The following is a 17,750-nucleotide window of genomic DNA, read 5'->3' as shown; positions in this document are numbered from 1 at the left end:
AGTTTAAAAAGTTAAAATGAATAGGGACCAAACAGTTCCCTCGGTCAATACCAGCTTGCCTTCTAACATGGCAGTGTTACAAATGTTTTCTGGCAGTCAATATACATAGCCAGTTGCTACATTTTAACATTTTAAAAAATGAATATTAAATATTTTATCCTTGTCTCAAATGTATTTTATTATTAGTATATAAATTCCAAGAGTGCTGTGGCCATCAGCAAACCTAATGAAGCCCCCATTTAAAGTTACCCAAATTAATTCACCGCTCATGTTAGATCAAAATGCCTGATTTTAGACCTTTGACTGTTCGTGGACTACAAGCTCCATCATGTCTAACAGGCAATGTATACTTTTAACATTGGGGACTTTTCGCTTCCCAATGGCCAGCGGTTTGCCGATATCTAGACAGGCAATAACCTTCCATGAAATGCCTGCTGGCTACTTAGCAGAAGATTTAAGCCTTTCCTTAAAGACAAACAAAATGATGAATAGGGGCCAGCTCACACAATACCTTAAACTAATGGGAATAGAGGAAGCAGTTTTTTTAACGTTTAAGCCTTGGATCTACCGCAAACACATTTGAAAGACGTTAAGTCGCACAAGGGTTTCTGTAAGCGCCGCAGTCCTGCAGCATGATGGATTGCACTTTACAGCAATGAGAAATGTGACGGAGGCCCCGGCTTGAAACCTGCCTTTGTACTGCATTGTAACCAACTGGTCCAGCTCGGAGATAAAGATCAGCTGCCTGGCAGCCTTTAAAACACACACTTCAACTTCTTCTCCCTTTTGGGTTGTACAGCAGTCTTGTGCCAGGAGCCATGGCCAAAAAGTGTGTCTAATGAAGTGTCTGAGATGAGTAAATAAGAAATTAATGTTAGCAAACAGCTGATTTCAATGCAGCGCTGAGAATCTACGAAGGATTTGATTTGTTGCCCCTAGGATTTGATGTGCGCCCCTAGTGATGTAATGTACCGAATTCAGCCTATGGCAATTTTAAGATAATGTAATATCTGATGCAGCATTAATATTATTCTGCATTGGAGCATAAATCCTCGAGGGAACTATATTCCTTGTTTAAATTTCTCAATGCAGGTTTATGAATGAAAGCCAATATATGATTGGTTGCTATGGCCAAAAGGTCTACTCTTACTTCAGTATTCATAAAGCAGCCCTGCCCTCCTCCCCCCTGCAGCTACCCCGTGGTTTCCCATTGTAGTAGGACTGCAACATCCTTTGTGCCCGTGTTGTATGGAAGCAAATAAAGGCATTCTCTGACCATCCAGTAAGCTCTGGCTCTAATGATTTTGCTTACAGAATGCTAGTGTTTCTCAAACTTATTACATTATGTGCACTTTTTCATCAGGCAAGCAAGCAAATTCCATAAAATATTGGACCAAAATAACCCCAAACGTGTACATATTATTGGTAGGCCCTTGCATGCATCAGCAGAATATATGTCCTTAAAGACACATCTACACACTGGGAGGGAACTGCTTCTTCAATACCACCCAAATTTGTGTATTCATTCCCAAAAATATCTGCAGGTTATTCACAGGCTGTATTGCACTGGAAGCCAAGGACAGCAGGATCTCATCAAAAATTTTAAAAAAAGCAATTGTGTGTGTTCTGTGTGCTAATGTATGCTTTGCGTGTATTACCATGGCAATAACATGCAGGTGAACATGACTGCTGCACCAGGTGAAAAGAGGTGCATCAAAAAGCCTTCGCGCAAGGTACGTCACCCTCTAAACATGCATGACGGTCTTTCAAGCCACCTCTTGATTTAAAAATCAATTAAACCAAATATTCTGGGTTTTTTTCTCCTCTCATATTTATCATTAGCCAAAACGTTAAACTTGTTAGTTTAAAAAAGAAATAGTCTTAACTTCTAAGCAGTACCCATGGTCACACACTATGAAACGCTGATCATTAACACGCTAAATAAGAGTTATCGTTTATTTTAGATATAAAAAGCTGAAATAAAAGTTAAAAAATGCAGCATTGTTGAAAAATGTATAATACAGTTACATAGTTAAAAGTAATGTATAAAATTAATTACTGCACCACTGAGAAATAAAAGAGCTCAAGGTAAAAAAATTATCAATCAATAACGCTGATACAATAATAGTAAAAACAATGCAAGATTTAAAATTCAACTGCAAAGCAATGGATAAATGTAAGTGTAAGCCAGCAGTTTTTTGTAAAATGCTTTGCGGGTAAAAGCATCCTTACCTTGCTCTCCTTTCTTCATCTTTTAATACTTCATATATTGTTACCAACTTAAAAAAAAAAAAAGAGAGATCAGTTTAAAATAAAATGAAAAGTTGCAATTCTGTGACGAAATTAGAGCAATTCACACTGTAACTTAAAGTGAACAGCACTGTTTTTGTCTAAACTATAAATCACGTTCACCAACCATCTAACTACTGCTACACAGAAATAAATCACTAGTTACAAAACTTCAACAAAGCCAATGATTGCAGCTAAAAATCACAATTTATCAGCACATCATTTTAAGGAAAAAAATAAATGAGAAACAGAGAAAGTAAAAAAATATTCTAAAAATGCAAATTAAAACCGAAAGACAGAATTTTAAAAATAAAATGTTAAAAAAAGAAATATATATAACTTTCAGGATACATTGAGGAACTTACTTGTCTGAACTGAGTTTCTGCGTTTTCCTCCTTGTTCTTGTCTGGATGAAGTATTAAAGAGAGCCTGCGATAGGCTTTCCTGATGTCAGCAGATGAAGCATCCTGAAAAACAAGAAGAGGTGGGAGGGGGATGAGGGAAACACAAAGCAAACTTTTGTAGAGACTCTGAAATTCCCAGAGCCTCGTTAAGATGTAGAGATAGCCAACCAAGCACAGAACCGTAGGCAATGTAATTCGAGACGCCAGCGAACAAGCTAGAGTGACCCACATGAATGAACAATTATTCAGCCTAATTTCACTTTTTTTTTTTTCCAACTTCTCCACAAATATTGGACCTGATCCTTGCAAAGCATATCTTGTTTTCTTTTACGCTCAGAAATATTAACTAAAAAAGCTTCATGAGATTTAGTAACATCTCAGGACGTCATGGTTTTTTTTAGCCTAGGAAACATCCGCAACAAGGTAGGATGGGAAGGAATATAATATAGGAATTTTATTCAGAATTTATCTACAATTTTATCATGTAAAATAATCAAATAGTTTGGATTTGCAGCTCTATATTAGCAATGTGTCTCAGTGATGCCATAAGTGTATGGACATTTATAGGTTGGATACACACACACACACACACACACACACACACGAGGATCTCAACATTTTGTAAATCAAACACTATATACCGTATTTTCTTAAAGCTAAAACAATATAAAAGCTGTTTAAAAAAAAAACACAATATAAAAAGGTGGAATGTGTTAAATAAATTGTGCCATAAGATGCTTATTACAATGCGAGTGTGATCTATTTTTGACTAACTGTGACAAACATTTATCTTAATGGGTTAAAAACTCAATACTGTCACAAACCTACAAATTAAGTTAAGATAAATTATAATAATAGGTTAATATAAAGTTCTTCCACTAAATATACATGACAAAGGACTCCTTGAGCTCTGTGGGTTAGCTAGTGAGCACAGCAGAGAAGGTACAGCTTGCTATAAGGCAAAATCTCTCTGACTAAACTTCAGACTGACCGGCCTCTGCTTATGAGTTTTGGGGATTATTTCATCAAAAAAGAAGACCAAGAGCCTAATAAATGTGAAAAGGAGCTGAAAGATGAACTCCAGGTCTTTGCAAAATTGTAGAACTAGTGGTGACATTACTGGGCTGCATATACTTGTGGAAGGGACCTGGAATGTCCTCACACACTATAAGCTACCTGCAAAAAAACCACATGGGGTGGATACAAGACCAGTCATCGTGCACAAGGAGAGAGAGCAGCAGTGAACGGTCTTTATTACAGGAAACTCCTGCACAAGAACGAAAATTTACACTGGATTACTGCACAGATCTGGAAGAAATAAACAAGGCACACCAAGATTTAGGTAAGAATACACACAAGGTTTTGTTATTTGGAGAATGTTTGTTTAGCCCACAAATTGAGCTTTACATTTCCACCCGCTTGCTCAAAAGCAAAACACAGAATATTAATATGAAAGATTGTATTAACTCGACTGCAAAAAAAAAAGGAAATGCACAAAAGAACTACATTCCTTTTAACAAAAATGTAAAAAGGCATGATTCGTCACTTACAGCCATACTTATGTTAGACATATGGGCCTTACCCACTATCACAAGCAACACAATATCTGATATTTAATATCTAATATTTGCACAGGGCCATAGCAGTAAACGGGATCATTTTTGAATGCCTGAAATAAATAAATAAATAACCAGGCTCACACTAATTGCTTTCTAGACCACGTGGGCTCCAAACAGAAGCAGTTGTTTGATGATCGTGTACACAGTGCTGGCCACGTGACTGATTTGTACTCTGAACTTTCAAACTCAGTCAATGATAAGTGGACTTTGGTGGGCAGCTGTGGACATACCACATAGCGTACACTGGTACTTGCTACAATAATCTCACCAGACACACGTTTAGCACATTTGTCGTTATTAATAACTAGTTTGTTATGAGCTTTTGTAACACCAGCATGCAGCAATGTATTATACTTTGTACTCTCTGATTTCATTTAGATCTGTTCTGAATCAAAGTATAATTACCTTGTAAAAAAAAAAAAAAAAAGTGTACAAGATAACTGCAAATGTTCACAATGTTCCAACATCTAAACACTCACGTCAAAATTTAAACAGCTGTAAAGAACGCAAGTGACATGCTAAATTTTTTTTTAATGGTTTAACCCCTCCATGGCAGCACTCCGAGAATTTACAACATGCGGTGTCTATCTGAAAAGCAGCACACACTTCTGTTATGACCCGACGGGTTTTACGATGACTGGCATACAATAGTAAACTGATTGCCAATACAGTACTAAAAGCTAGGGTAGGTCTTGTCATTGTAGTCTTTACCTCTTAATTGCCTTTGCTTAATCAGCAAAGCACAAAGAGCTGCACATATAAATGGCAAACAAATGTAGGTTCTTGTGAGTAACAAAGTAAAAAAAAGAAAAAAAGATAAAATGGAAAACTATTTACTTTTACAGTCATCTCCACAAACAACCTCAGCCCATTTTTCATTTTCTTTACAACATTTGTTTACATAACTGAAGGTCACAATAGGTCTTATATTTTTGGCACACAATGAGCCAAGACTAAATATAGGATCCCGTTGGAATATTTTTTGTAAACCAAGCTTAAAACTGCAGTGTAAAAATATTAAGCACATATCCATGTTAATATAAGGCGTATGGAGGAAGGGAAGATCAAAACTGATTTCTTTTCCCATTTGTCTTATTTTCCATTTAAAAAAATTACATCAAGCCGGTAATCATATACCATTACAACCAATAAAAAGCCCTAATTGTAGATTAAAAAAATAAAATAAAATAAGGATATCCTCCCACGGGATAAAGTTTGACTAATGCTTCCAAACAATCCAACTCTGAAAGGTCAGGAATGCTCTGACCTTGAAGGGGTTAAAAGGATTACCGAGTGAACACCAGGAGGAAGGTCATAAGATATACAGATGTTCAACTAGTTTGTAAAAATGTTACCAAGTAACAAAAGTAATAAAACATGGGCAATACTAATACTGACAGCTTCTGTAAAGATACATTTCAAGAAATAACAGTATTTTTTCCCAATAACCCCATAAAAGGTCCCTACCGCTTTTGTAGATTACATTAACAATTGGAGCAACATACTATTTGCAAATACCTGAAAACATTTTGCGACGTGTATAAATGTGGCAGATATCGCTGAGGGAGAGATAAATGTGCTTTCCAAGGGCATTTATGCTTAAAGTATTTTTCATCACTGCAAGTTACATCTCCGCCTGAAAGGTATACGAAGCCGACTCTCAATTGAGTTACTACACGTGCTTACAGCTTGTAATGTTTTAAAAATCTCCCTCAAAATATAGAAAACTTTTAGCACACACTAGGTCAATGCATTATTCTGTAAAATGACTAGGGCTGCAGAAATTAACGATTAATTTCTCGATTAATCGTTAAAGTTTTTGATTGATTAAAATTATTTTGATCGCTAATGAAAACACTCACCTCTCCGTCGGCTTCCAGGAGTCCCGTCGGAGATCCGGTGACGTCACGGACATCGGCGTCACCGGACTCCTCCCCCCCTCCACAAGTGGCTCCGTCGGCTAACGAAGGGAAGGGGGAGGAGTCCGGTGACGTCGATGTCCGTGACGGCTAACGAAGGGAAGGGGAGGAGTCCGGTGACGTTGATGTCCGTGACGTCACCGGACTCCTCCCCCTTCATTTTGTTAGCCAACGGAGCCAACATCCACCCAACTCCTCCCGCCCTCCTCAACACACACAGACACCAAAACGCCTGTTGTAGGCATGTATAAGCACATTGAATAAACCTCCGTTTGCATGAGTAATGCGCTGCTACACATTAAAAAGATGTTTTTTTTGTTTTGTATTTTCCATTTATGTGTTCTGTTCAGGTCAAGAAATCTGCTTTTAGTTAAATATGAAATACTACAAATTCACATTTTGAATTGTGCTGCTTGCAGCCAGCTGTTGGCAAATGCAAGTTTAAAAAAACTGATTTATTCCAAATAGACCTGTGTAGCCTTGTGAAAAGCAGGATATCAGATTAGACATACAATGGAATGAGTCTGAGAAGAGAAAGTCCACACTATCCCTCAAGGCTAGTAGAGGCAGAAGTCGCCTGGATTTTCTATGTGGGAGGTGGCAAGTGCAAAGCTAGTGCTGGGCTTTCTTCTTATAAAGCCCAGCAAACAGAGTAGCAGGCAAGCAGTGTGCCTGTAAAAAATGATTTTATACAGTCAGTATATACAGTATTTCATCTTTATATTTAACTATCTACTATTCAACTTTAACATTATACTTGTGTCAGTACACTGCACAAGGGTTTGTACATAGGGGTGGTGAATGCAAAATAGCATCCAATATACCTGTTTCAGCATCTGCTGGGTCAAACCTAAATTGCTCACTGAATGAAATGACTAAGTGCAGTTTGGTTAGCTCACAGAAACCTGGCAGTGCCATGGTGGAATGTGGAAGTGTGTGCGGAGCTTTAAAAGCCTAGTGGTTGGAGGGCACTTGGCAGGTGCAAAAACTCCTGCCAAGTGTCCCCCTTTGGCACTCGTTAGAACAATGCCTCATACCGGTATGTGCTGCTCATGTGAATGAGGGCTTATAAATCAAGAAGTAAACTTTCATTATATACATTTTCAGTGTTTATATTCAATGATGTAATTTTTAATGGAAATTTGTCCTTTTTAGCAACCAAACTATTGCTACACCATGTCTGACAATTTTTTTTTATTCAAAAATAAAAAGTAGCTATATTTAATTGAAGCACATTTTCTGGACTTATTTTTAAAGGTACAAGCCTCAAAACTGTCATAGCCATCCTTTCACTACTTGATAAGTCATGGACCTTGATCAAGCATGTCAATACACCAATAATACTTCAATAAATGGAAGATAGATAGTAGTTGCACATTAAAAAACAGCCAGTCAGCAATGGTAACTCACATTATTTCTATCCCTTTCATCAACCAATGTGGCCAGATTCAATCAACTCAAGAGCAAATTAGTAGAGTTCCCACAGATCTAAAAGTGCCACTTGATCTAGTCACAACCTGTTGTTTCACAACACATGACCAGCACTGAAGGTTGGAACATATCCACCTACTGCATGAACCTGTATGCTTGAGCAGTGAATGTATGTATGTACAGTAGTTTTATTAACAGTTTAGTGATGATACCATGTACTCTTGTCCAATAGCCATCTCATGTCCGTGGCCAGCTGAGACAGATAAAAACAGAAAATGAAACAGCAGAGGGGATGGTCTGTATATTTAGTTAAGAAATGGCACATAAAAAAAAAAGTCATGACCATGCAGGTGCCTCAAAAAATGGTACCATCGAGTTGGTCACTGGACACATATCAAACCTTCTCAATATCTTCAGGAAAAGAAGCCATGATGGTGCAGATAGAACATGATCATGGTTTTGACACAATTTCGTTGCTTCACGACAGAATGCAGAGACCTCATGAGGCTGAGCTCACTTACTTCAAAGCCTCCATTTTAATGTTTAAAGACTTTCAATGACTGGCTTGGTATCAATGGAATGGCACAAAGCAAATGCACCACCTATATTTACAAAAGCATCAAGGTCTTCAGTCACTAACTCTAGAAATGCGAAGTAAAATTACTGAAAAGTTTGCTGTTGGCTTCGAAATTTTTTTTTTTTATAAAAGGGACTATATACACACACACACACACACACACACACACACCTAAAGCTGATCTAAAATCTCACACAAGCTTCAATATGGGGTAACGTAATTCTAAAAGCCATTGTCAATAGACCTAATATGAATCATTCATTAACCAGTTGACATCTGCGGTGTTAAACCCCCTTCCCATCCAGGCCATTTTTCAGTATTCAGCGCTGCGGTACTTTGACTGACATTTATTCCGTCATGCAACGCTGTACTGAAATGAATTTTATACCATTTTTTGGGGACAGATAGAGCTTTCTTTTGGTGGTATTTATTCACCACTGGGGTTTTTATTTTTTACTATATTAAGGAAAAATTACAGACATTTTTTTTTAAAGTTTCCCCTATATTAAATGATAAAACATTTATTAATACCCAATTTTTTGGTAAAATATAAAAGACGGGGTCACGTCGGGTAAAAAGACACCAAACATGTCAAGCCTTAAAATTGTGTGCGCGCGCGAAACCTCAAAAAACGATAATACCCAAAATTGCCCATAGGCGACGCTTTAAAAGCTGTTACCACTCATCAGTTTAGTGTTATCAGTGATTGATGGTCCTAAAATGATTGCTCTCACTGCGACGTTCTGCTAGGGGGCGCGCGCGAGCAGAAAAGAAATGCCGTCTGGAGACGGCAACCCGCCAATGCTGCAGTGCCGTCCGTCCGTTTTTTTACAACGGGCGGACGGCAAGTGGTTAAAGAATGCCTCCAGGCACTTTCAGTTATGGGGTGTCAACTGTCTCCTCTTTGTGCCTCTGCGTTGTCACCCTGTCATACACATCCTTGATTGAAGCTTCAAGTGGTCTTGCTGACACACAATGCACAGGCATGGTCCACTGTTGTCACGTTCACGTATACAGGGATCTCAAGTCTCCCTGATATTCAGGGAGTCTCCCTCTAATAGATAGCGGCTCCCTGACGTCCGCAAGAGAGGCATTTTCTCCCTGAAAGGTTTACTCTGAGTAAACCTTTCCGGTAAGATATATCAGTGGGTAAAGTTTGAGTGAGGCTTGCCTCCTGGAGGAAGGTCATGTGATCTCTAGAGTAGCCTCAGAACGAGGCTTGGCTCTCAGAAGGAATAAGCTACTTGCTGCACAGAGAGGGCGGACATAGACTACTATTCAGAGCAGGTACAGGCACTGAGATCTACTGCTGCAGAGTTGAGAGAGTGCTGTTAACCCTTTGTGGATAATATAGAATCAATTATATGTCCTGGTTGTCTAGTTATAGAGAACATTTATTTAATTTGCTGCCCATAGCAACTGTATATCAGGGACTTTACTCCTCAGCGTTTTTTAAAAAAAGGTCTTGGGCTGTCTAATAAATTGTGACCTTTACACTGACAGATACTTGAACATCAATTCACAAATCTGATGTATATATAAATATATAATATTATTGGTATATGGATTTTATTTTACTGTGCGTGTGTATATGTGTGTGTATATGTGTGTGTCTGTATGTGTGTGTGTATATATATAAAATTATCATTATTATTTCCTTTATATTCTGATGATGGCCGCTGTAAAAAAAAACCAAAAAAACAGAAAGGGCACCTCCCTGAAATAAGGTTTTGCAGGTTGGGATGTCTGCGTATATACGCACCACATCAATGATGTGCAGAAGGCACCGAAATTGTAGATATAGATCAGCAGTAATAAGATGCAAAATAAAAGTATATTAACAAAACAAGTCAGTTGTTTGATACACCGCGCTTCAGCAATGTTTACATATTCCCCTTGGGAGGCTTCACTGACACCTAGGTAAACAGACTAGAAGCCGGTGTCTTGTTTTGTAAGGTCCTCTTTAATCACAGAAAATTTTGGGGGACTGTCTCTTCTAGCACATAGGAAACATGTTGTAGTGTGTAGCAGTGACCCTAAAAGCCAAGACAATTATACAAATATTAATGTCAATTACTGTATTTAAAAAAGGGTCCACCCTCTCGTGCTACACACTACGAGCCCAAAGCCATCACTAATCAACGGGAAGGGGAGAAGCCCAACTTCAGGAACAGAGATCAGTATTTGCCAGGTAAAGAACCCCTCAAATATGACATAACCAATTCATGTGATGAAATGATCTTTATGCCAGAAGCTGCACCTGTGATCATTTTGCCAATTATTCAGTTTGATTTATTTATTTTGGCTCAAAGCTATTCCCCCACTTCCTGTGATCAGGTCAGTGTGCCAGAGGTATCTGATCCATTTCCTCCATAAACATAGTAGGTCAATATGAGTAAGGATAAGTGCAAGAAATATATCAGGTATAGACACAGTTTGGTTGGTTCATCATCTGAGAGTAGAACAACCTAGAAATTGATGCGGCGGGTGGGAAGATCTGGGAACTCGAGTGCTGAGGTCTCATCACCCTAGTCCCTGGCAAACATGTGCAACTAAGAATTAGCAGTAATCTAAACCCAAGAACAAAAAATTTAATATATTGCAGCTTACCAATCCAAAGATGTGGTGGCTGCATTCATTTTAATTTTTTAAAGCCAAGAACATTTTCAGCAAGTACAGAAAATACCTGTTGCTTGCCAGAGATTCCTTGTCCTTGTCACCTGCTATCAGAAGAGCTAAAAGTACAAAAAAATCTTAACTATCTTCTGTATACTACCTATTTAGAATAGCATGCACTAGCACTATGATGTGCATATTCCTACCTGCAACTTTCTTTTGTAAGCTCCTTTTAAAAGGTCTCTTGGGGAAGGTGAAAATAAGAGAGGGAGGTGAGGGAACATTTCCCCAATATGGGCCTCTGACAGAAATGTTAACTCTATGCAAAACCAACGAAAAATAATGGCTGGATTTATAGGTCATAGGCAGAAGTAGGTCAACACCAATACAACAGTCATTAGGTACTTGAAACATACTCATGTGTTCAACCACCCTTTAAAGTAGTATTAAGGTCTGGGCGTTTTTTACCTTAATGCATTCTCTGCATTAAGGTAAAAACTGCCCAGAACCTTTTTCTCCCCCAGTCCCCTTCCGTCACCCCCCACACTTACCTGTCAGTGACGTTCGTCCCCACCACCGGTCCCGAAGTGATCCTCCGTTCCCTGTGCTTCCTGGTTGCAGGGAGCTAGGATACTGATGGCAGAAGGAGCCATAGGCTCCTTCTGACCTTCAAAGTGTTGGTCAGAAAGAAGGGGCGTGGTCTGCCACAGTGCTGTGTGTGTCTATGGACACACACAGCCACTGTGCGCACGAGCGCCTCCGTTAGCCGATGGAGGCACCTGTGCAGGGGTGGGGGGGAAGAGCACAGCGGGGACCCACTAGAAAACGAGGAATTTTAAACTTTTAAAGAAAAAGAACAACATCCTCAGGCAAAGGTGGGTGTCCAAATAGCAACTATATTAAAAAAAAAAGAAGGTTTAATATCGCTTTAATGTATAACTAGTATGTTTCACATAAACATAATATTTATGTACATACTTATTTATGGTCTGCTATAAACTACATAGGAAGGCATTTTTTACCCTATGAGCTGTTCTTATGTGTGGGTACTGGTCTAATAAATGATCTGATGACATTGAGGTTTATTCTGCCTATAATTCCAAGAGGAAGACATTATGGATTATAGCTGATAACTCTTCTCCACATCATATCTTAATTATGATAATAACATATTAACAAAACTAGCGGAGCAGAAAGACAGTATGCTGAGCCTGCCAGCTAGCATGCTCTAAAGACTGATTCCAGGCCCCGATGTCAGGCCAGAGTCATAGTTTAAAATGCAGACTGCTCTATTAGTGGCTCCCAGATTTCAGCCGCATGACAGCAGAAACAAATATGTTTTGGCGAGATTGATAGTCCTCACTGTCTAATGTTGTTTAACAGCTATATGGCAAAGCAAGGGTGCAGTTTCTGTAATTGCTTCATAAACACATATGCAATAGGCAAGAAAGGGTAGCGCGCGCGCGCGCACACACACACACACACACACACACACACACACACACACACACACACGGTTTACAACTGTTTTTGTGCTTTTTGATTTGCTTGAAAGCATTGTGGATGCTCTGAGATGCATTGCATCACCGCTCTGCCTTTTTCAAGGATACCCTTAGGCCATAAGTTAACAACCAGGAATTTTTTTTATATAGTGCCTCTATTAAAAAAAAAAACTTTTCAGGCATGGCTCTGCATGTTTTTGTACGTTTTGGACATTTCCATGTGTTGTTATTCTTATTTTATTATTTATTATTGCAAGCAAATTGTAGCATGCAGTATTAGATTAATGCAGCTCTAAACACAAAATGTGACCTACTGACACCAATTAAACTAGTTTATATAACAGATCAACACAAAAAAGCGCACTCCTTTGAATCCAGCAACATGTATCTAAAAGCAGTTCTAAGAACAAGAAGCCAACTTGTTGAAGAACACCTTGTACTCAAGTAGAAATCACTTCATTCATGTTGCTATTGCGAAGTATTCTGCATGGGAAAATAAAAATCAGCAGTTTCGTCATCTAGACGGGGCATGTTATAATCGACATACAGGAACAGTGCCTGGTAAAACCTCCATGTTTCCTTTAGCTTGAGCCCAAGTATAAAGACAAGTTCAAACTTGACAGGCTCCATACATAGATTAGCAGCTCACTAAGCAGTTAGGGCTGCAGCTAACGATTATTTTCATAATCGATTAGTTGGCCGATTATTAAGTTCGATTAATCGGTTAATCGGATAAAAAAGAAAAAAAAAGGCTCCAGTGATGGACTACTAGTTTGTATTGAGATTGTAGTCCATCACCGGAGCAAGCTTGGCGCGGTGGAAGTAAAAAAAAAGTGTGGTGTGCAATATAGTACATTATACAGCGGCGCAGTGCAGAATACCAGCAGCTATAGAGGAATGTAGCAATAGTACATTATACTATAATGTACTATTGCTGGGATTTGTAGTCCTCTGTAGCTGGCGTTATTCTCCATTGCGCTGTATATAATGTATTATTGCTGGGATTTGTAGTCTTCCATAGCTGGTGGTATTCTCCATTGCGCTGTATAATGATTATACTGCGCAATGCAGATTACCACTGACCAGTTATAGAGGAACTACAAATCCCAGCAATAATACATTATACAGCGCAATTGAGAATACCACCAACTATAGAGGAACAACAAGTCCCAGCAATAATACATTATACCGGGTGTTTAATATATTATTGCTGGGATTTGTTGTTCCTCTATAGCTGCTGTTGTTCTTCAGTGTGCCGCTTTTTTTTTTTTTTTTAAACAGGAAACATTAAAACTGGTCTCCCTTACCTGTTTCTGAACCCTTGTAAGTCGCGGCGGCGTGCTCTGCGGGCGTGTGTCTGGCTTGTGTGGTGGGCGTGGCATACGCGGCATAGGATGAGGATGACATCCAAGAGGCTTTCATTTCTTGTCCATGACAGTAATCTGCATGGAGCTAGAAGCTCAGAGTCCAAAAAATGGAGACAACTATTCGTAGTGACACACAACGGATTTAGCACTACAAAAAAAAAATTACTCTGTACACTGACCCAAAGTAGCTTGTACAAGTGATCATGTGCTTTGCTGATTCTGCTGATTCCACTAGCAATACAGGGGGGAATTTATCAAAACTGGAGCAGACAAAATCTGGAGCAGCTGAGCTTCTCTCTTTAGTTTGTTCAGTTAAGATTTTAAAATGAAAGGGAGAAGCTGATTGGTTGTCATGCACAGCTGCTCCATTTTGATAAATTCCCCCTACAGTCTTTGAGAAGTCTGTATGTTTTTCCCAAGTTTGTGCGAGCAACAACTGAAGGACATACAGGTGAAACTCAAATAATTAGAATATCGTGCAAAGTTCATTTATTTCACTAATGCAACTTAAAAGGTAAAACTAATATATGAGATAGACTCATTACATGCAAAGCAAGATAATTCAAGCCATGATTTGTCATAATTGTGATGATTATGGCTTACAGCTCATGAAAACCCCAAGAACCCCAAATCCACAACCTCAGAAAATGAGATTACATGCAATCAATAGGATTGTACATAGAACAATATCGGACCTCTGAAAAGTACAAGCATGCATATGTACTCAGTACTTGGTTTGGGCCCCTTTTGCAGCACTTACTGCAATTACTTTTCCACGATATTCTAATTATTCGAGTTTCACCTGTATAAAAGGTACTTGAGGCAACATGGTGGGTCTGTGGTTGAAGCTCCTGCCTAGCATAGCTGGGTCTGGGTTTGATTTCCATCAAGAACACAGTCTTCATGGATTCTGCAAACTTAGTTCCTGTGTGGGTCTCCGGATTCCTCCCACAATCCAAAACTAGCCAGCGTTTGTACATGGAACAGGTATGACTGTGGAAGGAACATTAGAATGTAAGCTCCTTTGGGGCCAAGGACTGATGCGAATGGTTCTCTGTAAAGCACTCAAGAATTGCTCATTAGATTTTAATTCTTGGGCATCTTCTAATTCGTATGAAAATGTGCAAAAATTAAAGAAAATATTCCATCCCATCAATTAAATGTATTTTTGATGTGAATAAAAAAATATGTATATATTATCTAACAGTAGGTAATATAATTGCCAGATTTTAAATACTGTAGTAGTAATAAAAATAAATGTATAATACATTTCCAGTATTTATAAATACTTTGTTTTGAAAAAATGTTTTAAGAGCATAAAAGTAGATTTATATGACTAATATACCAAAACTAAAAAAGCGAAATGGCTTCTTTCACAACATTCAGAAAAATTAATACATGCAACTACTATACAAAAAACAAATATAAAGAGTGGGAGATATTCTTCTATGTCAAATGTTCTCAATTTTAAATCTTATGTATGGCACTCTTTTGGAAAACCCTTAGCTGTCCTAACCTACAGTACATAACAATGTATTTAACATGTTCTTGTTGATAAGAAAGGTTCAAAAGTACTTTTGTTTTTAAAAAAAAATTCTCACTACCAAGAAGCAGAATTAAAGAGAAAACCCCAATAGCATAAATATTTTTAAACACAGTGAAAGGACACGAAGCACGAGGTGAGCAGCCCTGAATTTGATACGGGTGCAGTGTGCACTGTATGTAAAAGACACAAGGACCCAGGCAAGGTTTGGAAGTGCTGAAGCTCCATCTAGAGGCTTTTGTAATGTAACCACCCGAGAAATGCAGAGAGGAACACTTGGAAAACGTGGCTGGGAGCAGCTTCACTGAAATGCAATTTTTAACCATTTAGACACACTTTATCTAAATTTAAAAAAAGAAAATATACATATTTATAATGTATATATACACACACACGATATATATATATATATAGATAGATATATCTATATCTATCTATCTATATATACAAAAGTACTTTTGAACCTTCCTTATCAATAAGAACATGTTAAATACATTGTTATGTACTGTAGGTTAGGACAGCTAAGGGTTTTCCAAAAGAGTGCCATACATAAGATCCTTTGCGGCTATATATATATTTTTTTTTTTTTCTTTCAATCATATACTTATTTTTGAAAAACCAACCTTGACCAAAAATTGGAATGACAGGAAATTTAGATAAGGACTATATAAAGTTAAGATGAGGCCATGTTTACTTTTAAGTGCCAGTGCAACCCTATAAGAAAATGCTGAAGAATTAAAAGAACAAACTGGCCATGCACTTGGTGCTTTTTCTCAGCTCACGTAGATGGGGTAATCTTCTCTGTCACACTATTGTTTTCTGACAGCTGGCACCCGCAGTTGTCAGAATACCTGAACTTGAAATACTTCACTTGAAAAATCTACAAAACCCTAATGTGGTCTGTCTTAGCCATACACGGCTTTCCAATCTCACTCCCTTCTCCTTGGAATAGGAAGCCTGTCCACTGAATGTATATTAATGAATTCGGACACATGTGTACCTTTCTTTGTGCTGGTCATCCAGCTATACACAAATGCAGCAGACCTAGAAGTCATAGCAAGGTATGTGTGTAGAAGTGCCAGTTGTAGTTTACTCATGCCTCCTAACTGTTCCTGTTTTGGAAATGAGTCCCTCTAACCATCTTTCTCCTCCGCAGTCCCTCTTTTTTGTCCGATATCTGGACTACCAAAAATATGTACTATTTAACTACCATAAGTGTTAAACTATCCTATTCTTCATCCAACCTCTAAATTATAAAGGAAAATAATTTGAGGGCTTAAAGTGACATTAAAGTATACATTTTTTTCCCTCCCCCCCCATGTTAATGTCAGCACTTACCTTAAATGATGTCTCTTAATACAATCTTCCTCGTCTTTCCTGATGTTTTCATATGTCCCTCCAGCGGTGCGGCGGCTCTCCGATCCAGCGCTGACATCTCTCTGCTTACAGGCACTTCCGATCCAGCGGTGTCTGCATGCGGGTGCACGCGTCCATAGGCTTACCTTGCGTCTCTGCTCGTCTACCAGCCGAGAATCCGAACTGCGCATGCGCCCGCCTCAAGATCCTTTGCGGCCGCACGAACAGTTCCGGACTCTCGCCGCGGGAGCGCGCAGCGATAATAAGGTCAGTCTAAACCGCTGTTTAAGCAGGTTTTTTTTTAACTTTTTGCCTATATCTACTGCTTGTCAGCAGTAGATATAGGCAAAAAAACGGGAGGCTTTAGCACATCAATTCTCCTTGATTGACAAAATTGTGAAAGTGGCAGCAATGTGTTCTTAGTGCCTACAGACTTTGTGCTAAATAGGTGCTCCTCTTGGTTATCTCAGAAAGTTGGGAGGTATGATTTACTGCAGGAATGCAGTCTGTGCAATATCTCCGAGTCAAAGGAACATTGCATTGAGCGACAATGCAAGTCACGTAACCAGGAGCCCTGGCACACACCCCTTGATGGACCCATGAATGTCAGCAGAGTGACTTGCTGCATCACACCAGTTCTCCTTTCAAAACCACAAGGATGCTGGGAAACCGAGCTGCGAGCTTATGCATAGCAAACAATGAAGGGTTCCAAATGAATAAAAGGACAGAACAGTGGGTAACCAGATTAAAGACAGCATTTTTTTTTAAAACATCATTTAGGAATTTGAGTTCTGCATTAAAGAGACATTTCAATAAAATCTGAATACTAAAGTAGAATTGAAGGCTCCTGTACGACAGTCTAAACAAATACCAAATTCAGTTACTGTGTGATGCATAAGCCACATAAAACAAAACAAAAAACAAAACTAATTTTAACTTCTTTGACCAAGCTAAATCCCCCTTAATCTGCGTCACACTTCCCCTCCTAGACCCTGTAGTTCACAGTATGAGGGTTTCAGTAACAGAAGCAATGCTGTCAATCCAGAAAGCAGAGGGCAGGACTAGGTGTGGTCATTTGCTAACTGACAAGCTATAGACTTGTGAATCAGCAGTAACAATGCTAATAG

The 17,750-nt window shown here is 38.7% G+C and overlaps 1 protein-coding gene across 2 annotated transcripts in view; it reads right to left on the bottom strand.

The window, feature by feature from the left end:
• Positions 1-17,750, bottom strand: part of DNAJC1 (DnaJ heat shock protein family (Hsp40) member C1) — a 129,210-nt gene that overhangs the window by 68,083 nt on the left and 43,377 nt on the right. For both annotated transcript variants that reach the window (XM_018564069.1, XM_018564075.1), the window contains exons 5-6: positions 2,655-2,756; positions 2,233-2,279 (exon numbers count right to left, since the gene is read on the bottom strand). In XM_018564069.1, coding sequence (XP_018419571.1) covers positions 2,233-2,279; positions 2,655-2,756 — 149 coding nt within the window. The remainder of the gene's footprint in view (positions 1-2,232; positions 2,280-2,654; positions 2,757-17,750) is intronic.

The sequence above is a fragment of the Nanorana parkeri genome, unplaced genomic scaffold (assembly GCF_000935625.1).
Source record: "Nanorana parkeri isolate BGI_ZX_2015 unplaced genomic scaffold, ASM93562v1 scaffold23, whole genome shotgun sequence".
Taxonomy (NCBI): domain Eukaryota; kingdom Metazoa; phylum Chordata; class Amphibia; order Anura; family Dicroglossidae; genus Nanorana; species Nanorana parkeri.
Note: the sequence above shows the minus strand (reverse complement) of the source record. Positions and strands in the feature narration are given on the sequence as shown.